The sequence below is a fragment of the Mercenaria mercenaria genome, chromosome 2, assembly GCF_021730395.1.
Source record: "Mercenaria mercenaria strain notata chromosome 2, MADL_Memer_1, whole genome shotgun sequence".
Taxonomy (NCBI): domain Eukaryota; kingdom Metazoa; phylum Mollusca; class Bivalvia; order Venerida; family Veneridae; genus Mercenaria; species Mercenaria mercenaria.
In genome coordinates, this window is record NC_069362.1 from 31,659,306 (window position 1) to 31,680,017 (window position 20,712).

The 20,712-nt window shown below is 34.6% G+C and overlaps 2 protein-coding genes across 6 annotated transcripts in view; both read right to left on the bottom strand.

Annotated features, from left to right (window-relative positions):
• Window positions 1–20,712, bottom strand: part of LOC123563638 (tubulin polymerization-promoting protein family member 2-like) — a 132,556-nt gene that overhangs the window by 90,235 nt on the left and 21,609 nt on the right. The window lies entirely within an intron of this gene.
• Window positions 1,522–19,590, bottom strand: LOC123563633 (tubulin polymerization-promoting protein family member 3-like). 4 transcript variants are annotated; one of them, XM_045356536.2, is made up of 4 exons: window positions 19,171–19,590; window positions 11,090–11,378; window positions 8,914–9,091; window positions 1,522–4,890 (listed from the first exon to the last, which is right to left on the bottom strand). In XM_045356536.2, the coding sequence occupies exons 2-4, from the start codon at window positions 11,371–11,373 to the stop codon at window positions 4,705–4,707; spliced, it is 648 nt and encodes a 215-aa protein (XP_045212471.2). In that variant the 5' UTR covers window positions 11,374–11,378; window positions 19,171–19,590; the 3' UTR covers window positions 1,522–4,704. The 4 variants fall into 4 exon arrangements, with proteins under 4 accessions (XP_045212471.2, XP_045212472.2, XP_045212473.2 ...); XM_045356537.2 differs by lacking the exon at window positions 19,171–19,590 and adding an exon at window positions 11,857–13,625; XM_045356538.2 differs by lacking the exon at window positions 19,171–19,590 and adding an exon at window positions 11,732–11,862.

Consider the following 20,712-nt stretch of genomic DNA (forward strand, 5'->3'; position numbering starts at 1 on the left):
ACTTATAGTTAAAACACGATTGATATTGAATTAAGGACCAGAAAGGTCAAGGACACTATGACGAAATATTGCTCTGTATTTGAAAATTCACCGCACAGTAGGCAAAGGCATTGGTCTTTAAAACCTTTTTGAAAGAAGAAATTTTAAAACGTACGGGTAGCGGACGGGTATCGATTCAATCCAAATTGAGAGAAATAGTTTTAGCAATTTAAAGGGACTGGCCTCCAGATCATTCGACAACAAAAGAAAAATATTTTTAATATCGGGAAATAAATGCTATATTTCTTAGGAAGGCTTTAAAAACTTAATTACTGACAAACTATATGTTACGGAAACACATGAGAATTTTTTTTTACTACTTTTAACGATGAAAAGCGTTTGTAACGCTTACCCAAGGTAAATATTTATATTTTGAAATGATAATTTATTAATTCCGTTATAGCGTTTTTGGGTACGACGACGAGGAAATGTCTTTATTGCCGCGGCGGTCCGGGGTTCGATTCCCGACGCGGTCATCATTTTTTCTTGATTTGGAATTTTTAAAACATTTTAGAATCAAAAACTCATTCTAATGTTCATAATATGACCAAACTTCAATTTGAAAGAAAGATTATTTTTAGCCAAATCTGGAGGTCAGTGCCTTTAGATGGCTAATCAGGACAGTAAATTTAAGCTGCATTTGGGGGCACTAGGTTCATGATCACTGTTAATAAAAATGGTGAGTGTATAACAAGCTTAAGGAAAACTTTACTTTAGAATTTTATTTGGATTGTTGGGCCCAAGGTCGCTTTCACTAAAATAGAAAAAAAATGAGCTGAATTAAGTATTGGGATATAGGTACCTTAAGAGGAGATAAAGAATAGATTTCATTTAGGACCGATCAGTTAAAATCAGTAGGAGGGCAGGTTTCGGACAATACATCTAGTGCAGACTGACATGCATTGTCACCAAGCTCGATGCCTGATAGTATTATTTGAAGACTCATGTTGGTACTGTATTTAGAACAGCCAATATAATGGATAAATGGTTAAAACCTGGTATCCTTGCGTTGCCGCGTTGTTTTGTTGTTGTTGCTTTTTTTTGTTCTGTTTGAATGTTTATTATAGTGCATTTTAATCAACCTGGCGGTGCGGTGTTTCGCGACGAACAACTGCATTATTGTGTATGATATGTAGTATATTCGGCAGCCTGATTTCTTATTCACTGGCCATCTACCTTACACTGTAACCACTGTGGCTCTACCTACTTTGTTCGTATTTTAAGATGACCATATTTGCATAAGCCGCAGATTAACTCCGCCCCGCCAGGTCAAATAAAACGCACTATATGTATTATGAAACTGACCATATAACAGATAATTCTATATTTTGATTTAAATGGATAATTTAATATTAGCGACAATAGCACTTAATCCTATATAAATATTTATGTACTACATGAATGCTAACAAGAGGTAGTCGAAACTTCTAAAGGTGATAGGGATGATAAGGATGTATCTATTACTTTTAGTCTTTAACAAAACACAGTTGTTATTTTATTAATTAGTACACAACGAAATTCGAATAACAAGTATACGTTAAATTTACAAAAAGAATTACATATATGAGAAACAAGAGGCACAAATGAGCCTATGTCGCTCACTTGAAGAAAACGTTAATCATCTGACTTTGCTTCTAACTGGTTTTGGTGAAAATCCTTGGAGTTGTTCATTAAAACAAAATTTATTTTAAGGTTTCTTTTATATTTTGCTGTCACACACCAAAAACGCATAACCATCAGAAGAAATCATTTAAAGACATTTCTATATTCACTCTAGGGGTCCAAAAAGGGCCAAAGTGCCCCATTTGAATAAATTTGACATAAGACATTATAATAATGCTACAGACTAAGTTTCACGAAACAAATTCAACGGTTTATGAGAAGTAGTCATTAAAAGTTCTTTTTTAGCTCTAGCGACCCTTATAAGTTATAAGGGACCATATTTGAATCAAATTGAGAAAGGAAAGGACTTTGTAATGATCCTGCAGGCTAAGTTTGATGAAGATCTACCAAGCTGTTCATGAGAAGAAGTCTTTTCAATGCATTTTTATTTTAGCTCTATAAGGGGCCAAGTGTTCCCAATGGAACAAAATTGAGAAAGGACCTAATAATGATCCTCTAGACCGGGTTTGATGAAGACCAATCAAGGAAATCATGGGAAGATGGTATTAAAAGATATTTCTGTTTTTTATTCTGGCAGCTCCTAAAAGGACCAAGTGCCCCCAAACTAAAACCTGTTAGTGAATGACCTTATAATGATGCTACAAATTAAGTTCGTTAAAAGCTATTTTTATTGTTAGAACTAGCGTTCCCTACATAGGGCCGACCTTCCCCATTTGAACAAACATAGGAGAGGACATTATGATGATGCTACAAACCATGCTTGGTGAAGACCCATGCAGCAGTTCTTGAGAAGAAGTCGTTTAAAGGTATTCCTATTTTTTGATATAGCGGCCCTTTAAGGGGGTCAAGTGGCCCCATTTGATCAAATTTGGGAGAGAACCTTATAGTGATGCCAGAGGCCATATACAAAACTTTGGAGTGGACCTTATAATGATGCTAAATACCAAGTTTGATGAAGATCCATCTAGCTGTTCGTGAGAAGTCTTTTAAAGGTATTTCATAATTCTAGTTTTAGCTCTTAGCCCCAAATAGTGACCAAGCGCCCTTATTTTACCAAACTTGGGAGAGGACCTTATAATGATGCTACAGGTCAAGTTTGATGAAGATCCATCCAGCAGTCCAGGAGAATAAGTCATTTAAAGGTATTTCTAATCTTAGTTCCTCTAGCGGCCATTGAAAAGGGCCAAGTGCAAAATTGGGAGACAACCTTATAATGATGCCAAAAACTAAGTTTGATGAAGATCCATCAAGCAATTCGTGAGAAAATGTCTTTTAAAGGTATTTATCTTTTCAGCTCTAGTGGACCCAAAAGGGTTCAAGTGCCCCATTTGAAAAAAAAAACAACTTTGTAGAAGACTTTATAATAATGCTACAGACCAATTTTAACGAAGATCCATCAAGCGGTTCATGAGAAGTACTTTAAAGGTGGTTTCTATTTTTAGCTCTGGTAGTCCCTAAAAGGGACCAAGGTGGACCATTTGAATAAATCTGATAGAGGTCTATCCCAGGATGCTACTGCTAAAGTTTGGTGTAATTCTGACCAGTAGTTTAAGAGGGGAACATTTTTAAGTAAAAATTTTGACGCAGGACGACAGATGCCGGGCTACCCACTTATACTAATAGCTCACCCTGAACAAAGTTCTGGTGAGCTAAAAATGCATAATGGTAGAAATACAAATACATCATCACTTTATAAATTTATATTTAAACTTTACACTGATAAATATTTTTTCGCACACTTATACATAATGTAACAGCTATGTAAAAGAGAGAGTTACATAAACAGTTCCTTTTTCTATATGAAAATATCATAAATCTAAGCATTGATGTTCACTTTTCCTTTCTGAAATAAACATACAACAATATTACTGTTAATGCTTTGGAGTTGTTATTAGACAATGACTTAAAATGTAACTAGAGTGCAGAAAAAATACAGTACATATGTTTTGTTTCAGCGTTTGGAAATCCCGATTTGCAATATACTTTAACTTTAATTATTGTATACCTTGTAAAATATAGGAACAATTTTACGTTAAATTAAACATATACCATTTGAACTTGCTAAGCTAATATTGGACCGTGTACCAATAACATGTCAGCTAATATTGGAATGTGTACCACACATACTTCCTGTCCCTGGCGAAACGTCAGAGTGTTCTGACCTTGAACCTTATATCAATGTTTATAATTAAAGGGTCAGTAAACGGATGGGTGTGCCCTGTGACCACAGTGGCAAACTAGTTTCAAAATGTCACACGAGCCATTATGGTCAGAAGGCACAACGAAGCCGCGTTAACCTAGCTATTATCAAGTTATGTATTCTAGCGCGTAATACGGCTTTAATGTTGCTAGGCCTTATGGTATAGACAGTATCTGTTACACATTGGAAATACGGTAACAGGAACAATAATTTTGACGTAAGATCACTATATGGTACTGAAATGTTGCACATATTTACATGAACGACAAATACAATAAAATCCTGAGTATAGTAGACAACAATAGTCCCAATTTCTTTGGTTGCTATTTACGTTTAGGACAAGGATGTTACAAATCTATATGAACAATTGATACTAAAGCTATTATATTTAAGTATGAAACACAACCTGAAGAGTTTTGTGGTTTTATGAATACATAATCGTATAAAGGGTATTAATATATTACTGGTATACACTTCTGATGATAACCATACTGTTGAAATAGTAGCAACTAACCGAAAGCAAGGCTTGTTTTCCGATTTCCATGATCAAACCAAAACTTTCAACTCTTAGCACACCTTCCACTTTCGAATTTTATACAGTTGAAAACACAGCAGATATAAGCCGCTTCGCCTTTGAACAATATACTAAGTTATTAAGGAAAAAATTTAACCGTGATCGAAAAGTATTGCACAAAACAGTCGATGTTTGGTTGATGTCAATACTCGCCTGTTCAATTATATTATACAAATATTTGGAATGAGTCAGTTTTTCCACTTATTAGACAATATGATTCTTGTATAGACATCCTGTTGGATTGTCCTCTGCTTTAAAGTGTTCACTCTCAGTTCTCATTTTCTTCGAATGTTCCTTCGCCCTTGTAATTTGCCACATATCCTGATTTCTTGCCCTCATCAGAACGTCCCGCCTTGCCACGCCCTTTACCTGTCTCGTCAAAACGTAACTTGTGTGACCCAGTGTATTTGGTGGTATCTGTCAGTCTTTGCACGTTACCTGTGGCTGACGGTTTCTGGAAGGAGAAAACATTTAGATAATGGCATACTAATTTGAAATGGGCGATTTCGTCAGATAAAGCATAAAATTTTGACCATTTTGAATTAATATTTTAAAATATTTTGGAAGAAAACACAACATTTTCCACAAGAACGATTACTAGTAAATATATTCAGTTTTTACTAGCTTTAGGTAGATATGTCTTTATGCCACATTTATATTAGTAAGTCATTTATGCTTTTAAAATTGTACATAACTATTTGGCGAATGAGCTTTTACGTTTTCATGTTCCATAGTCAAGCTTTCGATCAGAAACATACATTAACATGGCCAAAAAATCCCGTATCTTTATCTTGTATCGCCAGACCTATTTTTACTTACCTTTTATAACCTGCCCTAGCCCTGAGGATGACAAGCATTCTGCCCAAGTGGTAGAACATTTGGCCTCCGGTTTGTTATTAACGTTCATTTTACAAAGTGACCCAGTTTTAAACATGGCCTATATATTCTAATAGTTTCACCAATGTAGTTGTTTCAAAGATTTTATGGTTTGACCTAGTAATCTAGTTTTTGACTAGTTTCTATTTAGCTAATATTTTATAAAGACAAACATTTTGACTAAGTGTCAACACAGATGGCTTCTAAATTGTTAGAAAGTTGTTTCTAAGTTTTGACCTCGAGTCATAGTATTTGATCTATATGACGGTCCTGATTTTATAAAGACAAACATTCTGACCATGTTTAATATACACGAGGTAGAACATATGGCCTCTAGTGTCAACAAGGTAAATATTCTGGCTAGATCACACAAATCATATATAAAAAATTGGCAACGTTTTTCTACAGTTTAGTCTAGTGTCCTAGTTTTTGACATTAATTACCAAGTTTCCAGATTGTCTAAGAATTCACGAAGACAAACATTCTAACCAGGTTTAACTAGAGCTATCACTAAAGGTGATGAATGTACCCCCCGCATGCACTGACACAGTACATTGCAATTTGATGCACACAAGATTGCATAATTATGTGGACTGTATGTATACAGTATAGTAACAAAAGCAAAGTCCCATAACTATGCAGAATATTTATCTAAAAGAACGTAACATGCACCATGCACAACTAGGGTTGGTACTGATCACTTGTGTGAAGTTTCATTAAATTGTGTGCAAGGGTTCAGAAGATTAGGCGCGCACCAGACTGCATATGCAGACTATATGTACATAGTATGTTAACAAGAAACAAAGTCCCATAACTCTGCAATTTTTATCGTTGAAAGAACCTAACATGCCCCATGCACAACTACTGTTGTTACTGATCACTTGTGTGAAATTTCATTAAATCGTGTCAAGGGGATGAGGAGAGATGGTGCGCACAAGATTGTGTCTATGTATATAGTTAAGTAACAAAAAACAAAGTCCCGTAACTCTGCAATTGTTTTTTCTGAAAGAACCTAACATGCCCCATGCACAACTACTTTTGTTACTGATCACTTGTGTAAAGTTTCATTAAATTGTGTCAAGTGGATGAGGAGAGATGGTGCACACAAGATTGTGTCTATGTATATAGTATAGTAACAAAAAACAAAGTCCCATAACTCTGCAATTTTTTTTCTGAAAGAACCTTAGATGCCCCATGCACAACTACTGTTGTTACTGATCACTTGTGTGAAGTTTCATTAAATTGTGTCAAGGGGATGAGGAGAGATGGTGCGCACAAGATTGTGTCTACGGAAAGACAGACGGACAGACAGACGGACAGACAGACAACCTGAAACCAGTATACCCCCCTTACAACTTTGTTGTCGGGGGGTACAATAAGAATCGTGTAAAAAGTAAGACATCCAGTGTTAAACATGTTTTTTGCTATGATCCGACATAATGACCTCCTTCTTGTTCTCTGACAAGACTTTGTTTAGAACTTGGCGTATATTTCATAACAACAATTTCGTTAAAGTTTTTTGAAGTTGAGATAGAAGCTGTGGCCTCTGGATGTAAACAATATTTTATATGTTTAACTCACTTTGAACATTTTGAGCTCAGGTTAGCTACAACACCTTCATTTTATTAGAAATAACTTAATTTGTTGTCATTTCTTACTAGATATTTTGTGTATCCAACGAAGGAAAACTTACACCAACATCATCCTTTATTTCTCCTTGCTCAGAACAAGCAAAAGCCTCCCTTATTGGCTAGTGCACTTCTTTATGGAAGCCCTGGAGAGACAATTGATTTCCGTACTTCCCACTTCTGACTTCTAACTTTTGCACTTCTCACTTCCAACTTCTTGACTTCCTACTTCCTACTTCTAGCTTCCGCACTTCTGACTTCTAACTTCCAGCTTCCTGACTTTCGACTTCTGAATCAAGAAGTGGGAAGTATGGAAATCAATTGTCCCTCCAGGACTTCCATACTTCTTTGATATTGGTACTTTAGCTAATGTTAATGTCATTGCCAGGTACTAACAGTATCATTCTTCACAAATACCGCACATTGTTTTTAAGTATATAGTTTTCTTTGATTCTAACCAAGTCCCTACCAATAATACTATACTTTTCTATTTATAACACTGGCCCTCTATAACTGTTAAGCTCTAAAATCTTATCTGTTTTCCCAGTATATTCATAGAAACATGATTGATAAAAATCAACCTTTGAGTCAGAAGGTTATCTATAGGTTAAACTATGAAAATAAGACAGTCAGTCTATCACACGATATAATTATTTGGAGAATAAAGCCATGATGCCTGTTGCGTTTTGATGTTATATGCATGTGGAATGGACTCTGAAATATGTATTTTTAACATCATATTTACTATCGTATGGGTGGACGGATAGCTCAGTGGTTTGCACACTGGCCTTCCAATCCTGAGGTCGGGGTTTGATCCCCGGCAGCTACTCGGAAATTTTCAGAAACGCTTTTCAGTGTTTCCCACCCAACTAGAGGTTTACTGGTCAGGAACCCAGGCAATCCTTGCGTGTATCAGTGCTATACACTGGGCACGTTAAAGAACCAGGCTGTCTATTCGAAACGAGCTAGGCTAAGTTAGCCGGATAAGCCTGTATCTGATTTCTGATCTCTCTGTCGTGGGGGCTTTGTCTCACTCTGTCCCTCTGGTCAGATCGCTCTGTGTCTGTACTAGTAGAGGATGAATTATGCGCCCTGTGTGGCTGCATTTGAACTATGTAAAGCGCCTTTGGCGCTATATAAATCTGGTATAATTTAATGTACAACGCCGGCGAATATACTATGTGTAAAATTAGGCGTTTAATCAAATAAAGCAGTTTCAGTATCGTATCATATGTAGTTAAGCTTTTCTAAACCAATTTTTTGTTTTACAGATGTAGGCCTACACTTATGAATGATTCTTATGCTTAACACGTTGCTTTTAGTTTTCACTATGAAAATCTAATATGGAGTAGGGCGCTTGTGGAGGCGGTAGCTTTGTTTTCGAGTTTTTTTTTATGTTTTTCAGTATAAAACTCGGATTTCGCTTGTGATACCATTAATATGCCTGCTTATATCCTTATATCAGCTGTATATCTAATATGAATACTTGTTGATACAAAACTGCATAAGAAGGTCAATTTACAATACACGTTTCTTAGAAATAGCCTACATAGTAAGAGTTACAGAGGCCACATTTAGACGTTAACTTTTCCCAGTAAACATTAAGGACAAAATTCCAGCAGGCAAAACTACGTTCTATATACGCGTTCTTCGCAAACTAAGACTCTACATCACTTTATGGATGTGTACGTTATCAAAATGAACGCAAAATACACTTCCAAAACAAAGGTTACAGACAACGAGACCAAGACAAAGAAATAAACTAAAATGGGGGGACGGTCAGTGGCAAAACTTTAACTGGTTAAAGGCACACACTAAGTTGGTAATATTTTAAGATTCGCACTGCCTAGCCATTCATCACGTTCATCACCTATAAACAAAATGTTATTTATTTCACTTTCTAACCGGATGAAGTGAAACCTCAAAAAAACTTTTACGAAGGACAAATAACTGATTCACATGCATGTACTTACCACAGTTTTAATTTTTGGTCCTGTGGATTGTATTACTTTTTCTTTCAGCTTTTCGTACATTTCGTTTACTTTTGGATCATCTTTACCCAGCTTGTCATTATCTGTTTTAAGCTTAGCAAACTCGTGTGCAGTAAATTGCAGGAATTTCTCACAATTACCTTTGTTTACAATCATGTGCCTGCGAAAAAAAGAATTTTATTACATGTTTTCAAATGACAATATTTTTCACCCTTCTGACGCGTAGTTGAAACTAGAGGTCTTAGTTATTTAAAAACTGCTCCTGTAATACTTAGTAAAAATGCACACCGCTGCCAATTTCGAAGGTTGATAAATTTAAAACGAGAAATAATAAATTTTAAATGTTGACAATTTCTACGAAAGTGATAAAATATTTATTTTATGCTTTTCGATGAAATACTACAATGACTGCAGTGACATGAAATTGATCTGTTTCAAAGCAATGAAAATATCAATTTAATTTTCACTGGTCTACGGAACTTCATTAGAATGCATAATAATCGAAAATTCTTTGCAACATGTACTTCGAAAAGATACAGATGTCTGTAAATACCCACACGAACATAACGGCATACGCTCTATCGTAATAAATTGTAAAAGAAATCTTGAAACTTCATAGAACTGTTTTACAATTTTCAGCATAGATATCGTGACGTCAAGACATTGTGACGTCCTGGCTCAATGCATGTAACGCTGTGCAGGTAAATGGGTATAATGTGGTTAAAACCATTGAAAATCATGAAATAAAAAGGATATTATTTTGTTTGTTGTACATGTAAGATAGAAATATGTTTCAGTCACAAACACCATACTCAACACTTCCACTCGCGGGCACACACAACTCGTGAAAAGATTGCAAATGGTGTCCACTCGGTGAGATATAGTTGTAGATCCATCTTACATTAAAACTATATAACTAAATATTTATCATCTGAATTCTGGTATGTTATTGAGGCCAATCGTAATTAAAACGAATGATCAATTATAATTAATTGTGTTTGCCTAATAAATGCTTCACAGTTAAGAGACATTGCGTTTAAAGTAATCAGTTAAGCGTCATGGCAATTCACATACAGTCAGGTTCCTATGTCTTCCTAAAATTGATCCAAGGAGCCTTTAGACTGATTCGTTATCTCGTTCATTTTAATTACGAGGACATCCCAACATTTCACAATGGGGAACTGTTTCCAGGGAGCTATGACCAACTGGTATAAGTTAACACTGCTCTGAACGTATGCAAATATAACCTCTAAGGTAGACAGGTTGTACAATCTACGATTCTTGTTTCATATGTTGTCAATACAATGAAACATCATTGCTTTTTTAACTACTTTTGACATTATGGAATATAGACATATATCTATACTATCATATATTTTTTACAACTAAGCTTATCCTACCGAGGGCGTTAATTTATGCAATAGAAGAATGCACTGACTGTACACACCATTTCCTGGTGTGAATGTAGTTAGGATTACGGGCTGTTAAACAGTTGTTATTGTTATATGCAGATAGAAATTATAATCAAGCAGCGATATTTCAATAAAGATATTTAAGAATATGAATATATATATTTTGCAATTACTTGACTCACCTAACAAAAGACGTAAATTTGAGCATTCGTTTCATTCAAAATCAAAACAAACATTTTTCACTGGTACCAATATCACATTAATATACGTTATATTTTCACAAAAAGATGATTCCTTAATGTTGTATCTCTTTTGTAATAATAATTCATTTAAACATTTATTAATTCTCCTAAAAATGGTCCTGGTGTGCAATATATGTCCAAATATCACGGGTTAATAATTATATGTTAACACATCCGTAAGTAGGTTACACAATACAAGTAAGAACATGGTATTCGTTTTGTTCGTAGGGTATCTTTTTAACGCAAGAACTTTTTTAGGAAATCATCACTCCTGGTCTTAAAATAAGTTATAAGAGGAAATCATTACACTTACTTTGAAAATATGTTATAACATGACTAACACGTTTTTCCCCATCATCATTTGGTTTTCTTACAAATGTACATAGCGATAAGAGAAAAGAACTGTTATTTAATTTCGAACATGCACATTCATGTATGAAAACAATTATTAAAGTTGGCGCACCCGTGAGCCATGCATGAATTAAATCTCAATAGCGTACTTACGGTTTACTTTTCTCTTTGCACTTTGAAAACACACTAGAGTCAACCCTGTTGGTTAAAATCACTTTCTTGAACTTAAAATGATCTTCGAAACAATCTTTTACTAATTTATTGCAAGCTTTTGAGGTAAAATGGTCCTTAGTTTTAATGTCACAGAAGGCGGAGAATTTTGCTGCCAAATCTACATCGACGTCATCATCTTTAGAAGATCCCCCAGACGCTAAGCCGGAAGTGTCCGAAGATCCGCCATCTTGACCAGCTGGTTTGTCATCACCGTTTGTCGCCATTTTACCTACAAGTAAAATGTACTGAACAAGTAAAGCCTCGTTACTAAACCAAAATTACAAACAAACTGAAATTGTGTTTGCATGTTATATGTGATGTTTCAAAAATCAGGCAAAACACTCTGGAATCGGAGCGTATTTTGTATTATCCGCTGTCATTCTTAAATTTAAAAAATAGTAGCTGTTGATTGTGTTTATATAAATAAACAAACCTTATTTCTTACGTAGTTTTCATTCATAAATGATTGAATGGAAAACAAACGCTTTACTTATTTCCCAGTATTTTACTACTTAAACTTTGGAAGTTGATACATTTTCCAGTATTAAAACTTATTCACAGACAACAGATAAGTTATCTTACCATATATCAAAACAAATGTGTAAACTGATACAAAGCACGTTATATTATTGTTTCTATTTTACATAAATGCAGCAAATCCGTCATATATAAAACATGTTACATTTAGCGATCAATTAACCACTTACGTTGTAGTATATCCACTTAATCTATCATCAGCAAAGAAAATATTGTAAGCAAAAAGGCGTCTCCTGGTGATTCATCGGCGAATTATATTTGCCTCACTGTAAGTTTCGACCTCATTCATATTAAAGGAAGCAGCTAGACTACTGTTTTGAATATGTTACAGACGTAACTGCCAAAGTATATGCGGGAACGCTTATCTTTTTTAACTGAAGGTCGTTATGTTAACTTGAATAAACAAACGAGGTCCCACTATGTTCCTTTGATTGTTCGTTTAGTCCTGTCTGTGCCTCTGTACTTCTGTCTATGTGTGCGTGTGTGTGTTGTGGGTTGCGCTTTGAGGAGGCTGCGTATTTGGAATGTGAATTTACCTGTTGGAAATTCATCGTTCTCTTTTTTTTATTTCAATACTACCTATGTAAACTATTGAAAACGTTTTAATAAATTACTGTCCTACATGACCAGAGGGATCCGGTTAGTGTCATATTAAACGACACAACGGATATATGACACCGATACGACAGTCAATATTGCGACGTGACGCACGACAATTCGATGCGACATACGACAAATGATCACAGCAATTTCGTGTTGTCGCACTGCCCAGAGTCGTATCGTGTGTCTTGTTGCTTGTCGTTTGTCGTAGCGGGTGTTGTGTCGAATGTCATGCGTCGCGTTCCAAGACTGACGTATGACACTCAATACGACACGACAATGCGACGCGGCACACAACATGCAAAGCGACACCCGACATTTTATCTCGCAAATGTCCCGGAATTATCGACCATCGTGTTAAGTGTCCCGTAGCATTGTCATGTGTCGTGTTCTCGCACTGAGTTTAGTGCGTCGACATTCATTGTGGTATAAACCTGTAATTCTGTAATAAGTTTACATTACGATAAAATTTTATGTCTCAGTTCACGCTGTTTTGTATCGAGCTGCTTATCTTGTACCGAGTCAAATGTTGTGTTCGAGTGTGAACCATTGCCCTTAGTTTGCCGAATGCGTTGCCATTCGAAGCGACACTTGATACGACACATGATAATGGGACCGGCCACACAATATCGTGATACGAAACTCGATATTTACTGCAAATTCTCGTGATGCAGACGCGACACATGATAGTACGACAATGCGATATTTCCGTGTTCAGTTGTCATATGTCGCACCAGCTTATCGTGCGTCGGATCGCAGTTTCGACTGTCGCATCGCGTTTTGCGTTGCATTGTCGTATGTCGTGTCGTGTATCGCTTCGAGTGCCCTACGTGGTGCTCCGAGAGCAACACATTACATTTAAAGGGGTGCTAACGGGATTCCTTAATAACCAGAATTAGTTGTCGCAGACGAAAATATACCAAACCCAAAATACAATTCAAGCAAAAAACAAGAAAGATGCATTTATCAATTCACCAGCCAAAGCACTCGTATTTCTAAATATAAATAAAATAGTTTTCTAGTTGCCAGAGTTACTTATGTGGTTTCATAATACATATATTAAATGTATTGGAATTCATTTCACTGCTTTTGTCCAACCGTACCTTTTGTCGCGCAAGTATCTGTGAGAACATGAGAAGAAAAGTACCGCCCACTTAACTAGTTGTAATTTTTATTTGATGTGGAACGTGCATTTCTCAAAGTATCATTTTCTATAAAAATCCTCAGCATTGCTAATATCTTTTCACAAGATCAATAAATAGCTTGTATATTTTTTAGGCTCTAACATTACATACGTATGATTTTGGTATCTTAAAATTTGTTTTGCCAACGTCTAAACATAAGGAATGTTGTATAAAAATACAATGCTAATAACCAGCTTACAATTGTGTATGTTTGGGTTGCACATAGACTTACACAGTCTGTTGAGATTAAACATTTCCCATTTTATTTATTTATTTTTTTTTTAAATATATATCAAATTTTCTGTAGCTCCCTTTTACTGTGGCTTATCTCAACAGACTTATAAAATGCGATTTCGGCTTACATAACCTCGATGAGGATTCATCAGTGTCCTAACAGTACAAAGATTTATTGCCCAATGAACAAGTCAGTGTTATGCCATTACCACTGACCACAAGGTAATAAATGAGGCTTAAAACTCCAGCCAGATGTTGAGCTGAGAGAAAATAAACTCTGCTGCTCCATAAACAAGATACAAGTTTTATGTGAGTATTAAACTAGATTGTGTTTCCTTTAAGAAATGTGCAAAAATGGAGAATAAAATGTATAGGTAATTCATATATAAGTTTGCAATTTTATTAACAAGATCAACATGAAAGTGTATTTACATATTTCCTATCATTGTTTCTGAAACATTTATTATGGAATTTGACTGCCTAAGATAGTAAGGTAACTAAAATGCTGTAAAAATGATTATTTTTGATAGGAAATATTTTACTGAATTGCAGAATGTGACCGAGGCGATAGCAATATTACACTCCTCTAGTGAATATCACATCATATCCAGTGGCTCAAGAGTCAATAACTGTTTTATTATATGGGTTCAGGCTTATGAATAAATAACAAATATTTGTTGCAACATATTAAAAGCAGCATACAGATCGTTCAACAAAAAATTTTTTTTTTAGATATCTTGAAATAAAAGCTAAATTTCTTAAGAAGGCTTTAAAACTTAATTACTGACAAACTATGTTACGGAAACGCATGAGAATTTGCTGCTTTTACTACTTTTTGCCATGAAAATCGAAAAGCGTGTGCTTTTACTCCAGGTAAACTGTCTCCATTATAAATATCTATATTTTGAAGTCATTATTCACTACTTCAGTTATAGCGCTATTGGTTACGACGACAGGAAAATTTATTTATTGCCGCGGCGGTCCGGGGTTCGATTCCCGACGCGGTCATCTTTTTTTTTTCTTGATTTGGAACTTTTAAAATATTTTAGAAACAAAAAATTCTAGTATTCATAATATGACCAAGCTTCAATTTGAAAGAAAGATTATTTTTTAGCCAAGTCTGGAGGCATGCTGCTTTAATGTTTGAAAGTAACAATAGATCTAACTGTATGAAAACTTATGAAAATTTAAATGAAGACATGAATCATTGTGTATACAGTTTTATTGTAACAAGAGCTACAAGTCAGTCTATTTTTAGAAAGTTATGTTTATTGGGAAAAAACCCACTAGCCATTAAACATGAAATATGTTTTGAAAGATGATGAACGATTTCCGTCAAAGAAATTTGGATATAATAAAATAAAATATTTGTGAATATTTATATATAATTGAGCCGTGCCATAGGAAAACCAACATAGTGGGTTTGCGACCAGCATGGATCCAGACCAGCCTGCGCATCCGCACAGTCTGGTCAGGATCCATGCTGTTCGCTAACAGTTTCTCCAAATTCATTAGGCTTTAAAAGCGAACAGCATGGATCCTGACCAGACTGCGCGGATGCAAACCCACTATGTTGGTTTTCTCATGGCATGGCTCATATATGATTAATAAAATGATTGCAGTCGTGAGGGGGGTGGGTAATGGAATGAACATTAATAATTGACAAGGTGCCTATTTTTAACAGACAATTAATAATTATACCAAGTACTTCTTAAAATATTTCATCTGCATCCTATATTTTTTACTGTGAGGCAATAGATTCACAGTAGGTTTTGTGTTAACTTAACCACTGAATGTTGCAAAAATGTTCTTGGTACAAATATTTCTACATTGAAAAAATTACTAATTATACATTATATTAATTCAGTTACATTGTTCTCTTAAATTATCTCGATTTACATCAGGAAAAATAAGCATTATAAGAATGTTTATGCTTTGTGTATGTTAATACTTTAGCATGTTACCCAGACCGGAAGTACCATTTTCATCATTATTTAAAAACCGACACCACGAATACTTTGAGCGTTTGGAAAAATAGACAGTATAACCTTACTAACTTGAAAAATGTAGCTTATTACAGTTTTTAATCAGTGCAAGAAAAATGAAACTAGAAATATATATTTACGGTTTTCACATTTTTATCTCGTCTTGTAAAGATTGAAAAAAAGTTTTTTGAATATTAAAGGTGAGGTAAGTGTATGACATTCTGTGGATATTTGCATTTTTCATACATTTTTGTATAAAATGGTAGGGTTATGCTACTTCCATACTTGATATTTGTTTTACATTACATCAGTTGAATAATTATTGTACAAATGGTTATAAAAATGTAAGAAGAAATGTTTAGTTTCTTTCAAAATATGAAAATTAGAGAACTTGTGTATTGACTTGTGTTTTTTGTTTTCAATTCAAAAAAAGAATTAACCAATTATGTAGCAGTATTATGTCAGTATATCAGCATGTAATATGACATACTTTTCATCTTTACTTTTCTAGTTGGAAACACGCCCTTTATACTATCATTGTTTTACTTCTAAAAATATATATATTCAATGATATGAGTTATAATTATATACTTACAATTTCTTGATGCAATGAGCTTCATCAATAAAAACTGAACCAAGTAGATTTTTCTTTGCAAGTTCAGATACAATATTTCTATAATGTCCCAATATGCTCTCAGGACTGCTGAGTAAAATGCTGTACTGTCCCTTCAACACATCACTAAGGACCTGATGGTTAGTGGTTTTTGAATCTAGGTCAGATAGATAGAGTGCCTTTATTCCTCTGGACAGAAGACTTTTCTCCTGCGACTTCATTAAAGACACAAGAGGTGACACAACAATGCAACAAATTTCAGGCAGAATTTTACTATCCCGTTGGTAGCTTTGCACAAATGGTGCAATTTCGAATGTTAAGGATTTTCCGCTGCCAGTTGGGGAACAAAAAAATACATCCTTTCCAGATAAATAGCCTTCTACTACTTCTTTCTGATTTTCACGAATATTTGTATATCCTAGTTGTTGTAGTCCATATGCTATTGCTTCTTCCATATTACATACAAAATCTTCATGAAAAAGTTAAAATCACATCCCTTAAACCACTTTTAAATTTATTATTAAATAGGCTTAATTTTAGCTATGATCGAAAAACAATTCTGCACATATAAACTTTCAGATTGATATGATTTTCTGAAGTTGCCAACTACATGTACATGTCTATATATATTAGAATTATTGTTGGTCAGTTTTCAAGCCATATGTTACATTTTGTTACTTAGCACCCTGGTGCACAGCATGTCTTCACTTTGTATCTAAACAGAATCATAATTGATGTAATACATTGCACCATGCCGTTGACAGAGACCACTAAAGTCTAATTAACATGAATCTGCAATCAGATATGAAATTACAGGGACTATAGATAAGAAAATAATTTTTGTGATTTATAGCAGATATTAATCTATCCTCTAATATAAATTAATAAAAAGTCTTAGAAGGTATATTGAATAAATTGTTTTTAATTCATTCACAAAATGATTTGAAGGTATCTTGAAAAAATATTTCAAAATGTTTTTTTCTTTCAATTTCAAATCTCTTCCCTCATTTTTTCTTATCAAGGATTCAAACAACTCATAAACAGAATTAAATTGATACTATTTTGATAAATACATTTTCTATATATTTCAAATTTAAATTGTATTTTATATACACTTACTGGGATATTTTACAATTAGTGAAAATTGATCCCTCTCTGGCTTATTCACCAAGTCATAAAAGCAAAGCACCTGTTTACTGAACCCTTTGGGCAGTCGGCCAAAGGTTACATTACATCATGAACGTGTCTGCAATGATTTCTAATGAGATAGTGATTATCAGAGGGTATGAAATTTGTCCGGCTCAGGATCGCATTTGTCCAGTCGTTAGAGACAGAGGCTAGAGATATTGTAAATTTTATGAGAAAGTGGTATCAGAGAGGATTTTATGGCCAAGTGCTTTACAGGTAATGACTCTAACGACTGATGCCAGTCTAGGTTGCACAAAAAACAAAAACATAGGCAAACTAAGATAATAAAACAAGGGGACTTAGTGGAGCGACGCCTTGGAAAGGCCAATGGCAGAAAGACAACTTCGGAGTTTATTCCGGCTAATGGTACTCATCAAACCTCACTCTTAACCAAGACCATATTTTAAAGTCACAAAAGAGTATAAACACACTTATTCCCTCAAGGTAAACTGCTGTTTTAACATATGTAATGCTAACAAAATGCACTATATATACTACATAAAAACGCTCGTTAACGGAAAACATATATGAAAAATTAAAAAAAAAAACAAACAATCTTTGGGATACAGAAAGAAAAGAAGAATGTTTACGGAATACAGATAACCACTTCTGATTTACGTTTCGGTATCTGTACAGTGACTATTGGTGGGAAACAGGGCAATGCTGTGATCCAAGATCGATAATGCTCCATTAACGTCAGCTGATACATCAGTTAAGAGATGCTACAAACGGGCCTCGAGATTTTGTTGATATTGGTAGAATGAACTATTCTATGAAACATTTGATGTATCTAGAGAACGCGTGACTTAAAAACACAGATTGAACAGTTTTCTGCTTCGCTCTCGTTTAAACATACCCTGGCTATTTATATATCCATACAAACTATGACTTTATTTCTTAATCGAAAAACTTGTAGAAACAGACATTTTAACACTTTTTTCTGTTTTAACAAGACGAAATAATAAAACGCAATAAAACATCATACAGAAAGGGGCATAAAGAACATTTGGAGCATATTTCTATGATGGAAACCATAGCGTACTATCCCATTATCCTTGAGCATGCAAAAAAACAACAGGATCATCTATTCTTCAATAAGTGATCCAAGTTGCCTAACGTAATTGAGAGCTTGTAAGTAATAATGTTCACATGTTCGGTTGTAAAATAAATAACAGACAAATCACTAGCATGAATCTTACAGCATCATACTGCCAAATAATTTTCTCTGGAGTGTAAAGCTCTGTTACGGATTTATACAGTTCAAGGTCTGGAATTTCAAGGCAAATGTCTCTCTTACAATAATTTAACGTCGTTATGTTCTCTAATTGTTTTTTTTTTTTTTTTTTTTTTTTTTTTTTTGTTAGTTTCAAAGACTGCGAAAATGTTACAGAAAACAAACCCAGAAAATGTCCTAAACGTTAGTATATTGGATTTCTTGAGTGTGAAAGAATTTTAATATAATATCATATTTCATTGATAGATATCGTCATTTGTCAAGATGTATATATGCATTTTACATGCACTGTATGAAAGTACATTAATGAATTCACATATGTTTATCACTGTTTCTGTGTATATTTTTGTGTTTTGCCAAATTGAAAGCAAAGATTATAAAGTAAAATTAAATATGTCAGTTTGATCGATACATTACAGTACTTGTAATAAATTAAGAATACGTACCGTTTACATTAATTAAGCCTTCAAAACTGTGATGCAGAAGTCCAGGAAGACCTAGATTATTTTCCCTATAGATATTTGTGTCACGTGACTTACGTCTCTTATATTTCGCTATTGATTATTCCAGAAAATTGTGTCAAGCAAGAATTGTTCCAGTGCTGTTTCTTACAAAAGTATACTACTCGGCAGAAAGTCGATCGCTCCATGCTTTTCAGATTCTTGTAAGATGAGTGTGTACGATACGCAATAATTGAATTATACGCATTGTTCTCTATTATTTATAAATAGATACATCCGATTTAAGAACACAAGTTCATATTAAGATCACCTCCTACAATGTATTCACAACACAATATAATATTTTTTTCAGTATAAGATGTTTTACTTATCACAATACAAGTGAAACTTGAAGTTGTACATGTTTAAGTGATATCTTATTTAACAGCTGGTCATCAATTGAGCCGTGCCATGGGAAAACCAACATAGTGGGTGTGCGACCAGCATGGATCGAGACCAGCCTGCGCATCCGCGCAGTCTGGTCAGGATCCATGCTGTTCGCTAACAGTTTCTCCAATTCCAATAGGCTTTAAAAGCGAACAGCATGGAGCCTGACCAGACTGCGCGGATGCGCAGGCTGGTCTGGATCCATGCTGGTCGCACACCCACTATGTTGGTTTTCCCATGGCACGGCTCAATTAGTCTGTTTCATGACATTGTGTACCATTTGGTTCGACTTGGGATATATTTCAAACTAAAGGTGCACGTATAAAAAATATGCGTGCACGTGTAAATATATACGTCCGCTTATATATATTTATACGTGCACGCTTATATGGGCGTGCACGTGTATATATACGTACACTTGTAATTACGCTTGCACGTATAAATTTACGCGTGTAAGTCCATATATGCGTGCACCTACATATTACGCGTGCAAGTATCATAATATACACAAGCACGTATATATTTACGCTTGCACGTACATTCTAGCCGCACTTATACACGTGCATCTACATAATTTACAGGTGTACGCTTAAATATATATGTGGACGTATAACTGTACGCGTGCACACATAATTCTGGTACGTATATATATGATTGTGCGTACAAATATGCATGCAATTTAAATGTGCACGCATATATGGACGTGCATGCGTAAGTTTATACGTGCACGTCAAATTATATGTACATTTGTGCATTATCATTATTATTATTATTATTATTATTATCACTTAAATATATCATGATAACTTTAAGGAATGCTTTTAACTAATACACTCCTTCATTTTTCATTTCCTAATAACGTTACGCTCTTGGTAAGGGCTGAATTCTAACGTTGTAATAACTTGAAGCCCAGCCCATTTGCTTTTGGTACACATTATGTATATGTGCTGTGTATTATCATGTGTTCAGAATAAAAAAAAATATTAAAATATGTACACGTATATATACAAGCGCACGTCCATATAATCGTCCACCTACATATTTATGCGTGCACATATTATACACGTGGACGTATATATTTGTATACTTGCACGTATATTT